General features: G+C 38.7%; 1 protein-coding gene across 1 annotated transcript in view; it reads left to right on the forward strand.

Annotated features, from left to right (window-relative positions):
- Positions 1-3719, forward strand: part of SARC_01287 (hypothetical protein) — a 13507-nt gene that overhangs the window by 6820 nt on the left and 2968 nt on the right. Inside the window, exons 8-12 of the mRNA XM_014304991.1 lie at positions 153-287; positions 655-783; positions 1638-1763; positions 2360-2498; positions 3124-3260. Of these exons, the coding sequence (XP_014160466.1) occupies positions 153-287; positions 655-783; positions 1638-1763; positions 2360-2498; positions 3124-3260 (666 nt within the window). The remainder of the gene's footprint in view (positions 1-152; positions 288-654; positions 784-1637; positions 1764-2359; positions 2499-3123; positions 3261-3719) is intronic.

Consider the following 3719-nt stretch of genomic DNA (forward strand, 5'->3'; position numbering starts at 1 on the left):
AGTATATATTATTGTGGTGTGGTGTTAGTAGTAGTGTGTGTGTGTGTGTGTGTGTGTGTGTGTGTGTGTGTGTGTGTATAATATCTATATATATATATATATATATATAAATTATTTGTTAAGTACAGATATGCTTGACTTCTATTTGATAGCTGCAATCCAAGGTCGAGAAACACTCAGCTCTACTAGAGGAGCTATCTACTAAGCTGGCGAAGGCCCGTGAATCTCTGTCGAACCAAGCGATATATAAGAAGGACATCGAGGCGAACCTACGACTGCGTAAAGAGGTAAGCGACTTTTTAAGTTGTTGAGGTTTTTCATGGCACTTTGACATACACATATGGAGTGCTATTTTACTAGTGTACAGATACATAAGTGTGTGTATAAAGATTAAAAACTGTCGTACAAAGCTGTATACAAGTAAGGACATCGCGGCCATTTTACGACTACGAAACGAGGTAAATGTCTCGGATTATACTGTGTGAGGTTAATAATGATACTCTGATGTGTACTTATGGCTTCCGAGTGTTTTTTGCGTGTACAGCTACAATTTAAATGTATGTACACTGGGTGAAACTTTCAATATCTTGTGGGTTCGTACATGATTTTTGTTCTCAAGTGAATTTTTCACGTGTTCAATGTTAAAACTCACAGAAAAAAGAGCAGCAGGCCGTAACGGAGCGCATTGATGAGTTGACAGTCAAACTGAATGCGTCGAAACGAGACGAGATGTACGACAAGCATCAGCACCTCGTGGAGGAGTTGGAGCAGAACCAGCGCAGTGTATGCTAGTTTTGCGATACTTATGAATGAGTGTACTGTGACCCATGTTCGTATGTGTTCAAACGTATGTCATTTCTGGGTATTTATACATACATGCCTGTGTGTGTATACATACTTTTTGATATACCCATACCAAAATTTAGTATGTGTGTATTGTATTATAGTGTCGTCCAAGTATTTGCATATCTTTGATTGTTCGCTGCATAAATGGTTGCATGGTTGCCGCAGGCTCTGGCCTCACGGCAAAGGTTGGTCAGTGCCATTGCAAGGAGTGTGATGGTTCAGATTTCACATCCATATACTCAAATGTTTCCTACTTTATAATAAACCCTCATTCTTAGCATACCTGATTTAATACTGTACACCTATGCACGCTAATCTTACTTGTCTATGCAAGTATTACGTAGTATGTTCGCGTAATCCTTTACTCAGACGTACTATCTTTTACTGCCTATACAACTACATCCGTAGCATAACTGATTCAATATTGTACACCTATACGCTGATTACACTTATCTATTCAGGTAATGCGTAATATGTTGGTGTAAACTTGTACTCAGACATACTCTAATCTCTACTACTTTCCTGTACATGTCATCACTAGCATATCTGATTTAACATTGTACTCCTATTACCTCTGATTCCACTAATTTATACGGGCTATGCGGAGCATGCTGGTGTGAACTTTTGTTGTGTACATATATTCGAAGCATGTTGAATTTGAAATTTTGTACCTGAATATTCTAATCCCACCCCCCCCCCCCCCCACCCTTTAACTTTTCAATAAACCTACTCCCATCCCATTCTGATTTGAGCAATTATATCTTAATGTTTCCCAATCATGTACTGTACAGGCTCAACGGCTGGACGGAGTCTTGGAGGAAATCCGGAACTCGATCCGGGGCACTGACAATATGTTGAACGCAGAACTTTACCGCGACATTGATAAGCGCTGCATAAACGAGAAAGCCACTATGGAGGTAGGTAGCATACCAACTATTGAGTTTGTTCTGTATACCATAAATGCCATGGGAGTTTTATTGTAATCATGTAGCGTATCGACATGTGGTTCTGTCCTGTATGCGATAAATACATTGGTTTGTCCACCAATTGCCTAGATTTTCTGTTCTGCACACGTTGAGAACGTGACTTCCTACAACCATGACTCGGTACCAACGTTCTATTATTTTTGTCTTATTTACATTATAACACATTAAATACTAAACTCCCTGACCGCAAGGGAACCGGAGCTATAGATGGGCTAATAGAGCATGTAAATTCACCAACATGTTGCTATACTTATCATATTCACATTGTAATACGTTACAATTATTACTCTGTACGTTCATCATCCACAGTGAACCAGGCATTGGACTAATACATCATATAAATTCGTGCCGTTATAATTACCTTATTCACGTTGTATTACGTTAAAATCTTTACTCTGTGTCGTCCTGGACCGCAGTGGGACTTGAGTTGGGCTATTAAAGCATGTAAATTCTACAACACGCTGTTATAATTACCTTCCTTATTCACATTGTAATACGTTAAAATTAAAAACTAATACCCTGTACAGTCACTGACCGCAGTGGAAAAGGAATTGGGTGAGTATTACAAGCTGTTTGACGACGCCATCATGCAATACCACCGATTGAAAATGAAGGAGATCAACAAAGTCATTGCTGAGCTATGGACATCCACCTATACCGGCACAGGTATGTATATTTGTATATGTGCTTTGCATGGGTCGGTTTCGTTTTGTGTTTTGTATCGTCATATGTATGTTCTTGTTTAGATTTATTTATGTGAACGAACAGTTAACCGAATATCTAACGAACATAAATAAACTTGTGTGCGGAGGTTTATGCAGAATATCGATCCACATTTAACAGATCACCAATAGTAATGCCGAAAAATTCACACCTTTTCTGTGGCTAGATATGAATGCTTATGTACGTCTGCTTGTAAGTGAAACTTAAAATGGGATCGTGTCTTTTACGCATATATACCGTAGCTTACTAGCATGCTATAAATAGATATCGGTACGATCGAAAACAATTGTACACGATCTCAATACGCTGGTATTAGTGCAATGTTATGAATAGATATCGACACGATCGAGATTAAGCCTGCACACGAGAATTTAACTTTATATACTGATACGAATGCAGTTATATATAAATAGATATCGATACGTTCGAGGCTAAGTCAGCACACGAGAATTTAACTGTATATACTGATACTAATACAGTTATATAAATAGATATTGATATGTTCGAGGTTAAGTCTGCGCACGAGACTTTCCTGTATATACTGATATCAATACAATTCTATAAATAGATATTGATACGATCGAGATTAACTCCGAATCCGATGGGTCAGTGAGCGCCGCTCGACGTACGTACAACTACCGGGTGGTGATGCGCAAAGGCACCGCTGATCTGGACATGAAGGGGCGCTGCAGTGCTGGACAAAAGGTATACATAAATTCATATATTCGTACATTTTGCTGCACACATGCATGGGTATAAAATATGTCGTGCAGGTGTTTGTTGAATGTATTTAGGCGATTGCACAAGGTATACGTGTATTTGTGTGTATATGTACGTATGTAGACATTTGCACAATGCGCAAGGCCAATGCTGATCTGGATATGAAGGAAGGTTGCAGTGCTGGACAAAGGATATATTCGTATGCGTATTCGGATTCGCTCATTTAGCTGTACACATGCGTACATATATATATATATATATATATGTATATGTATATATATATATATATATATATATATATATATATATATACTACTACCACTACGTACGTACCGGTACCCGGGTACCGGACCGACTACTACGTACCGTACGGTAGTAGTACGTACCGTACCCGGTACCGGTAACGTACTACTAACGTAACGTTAGTTAGTAGGTGGTAGGTGT

The sequence above is a fragment of the Sphaeroforma arctica genome (assembly GCF_001186125.1).
Source record: "Sphaeroforma arctica JP610 unplaced genomic scaffold supercont1.50, whole genome shotgun sequence".
In the NCBI taxonomy this organism is placed as follows: domain Eukaryota; class Ichthyosporea; order Ichthyophonida; genus Sphaeroforma; species Sphaeroforma arctica.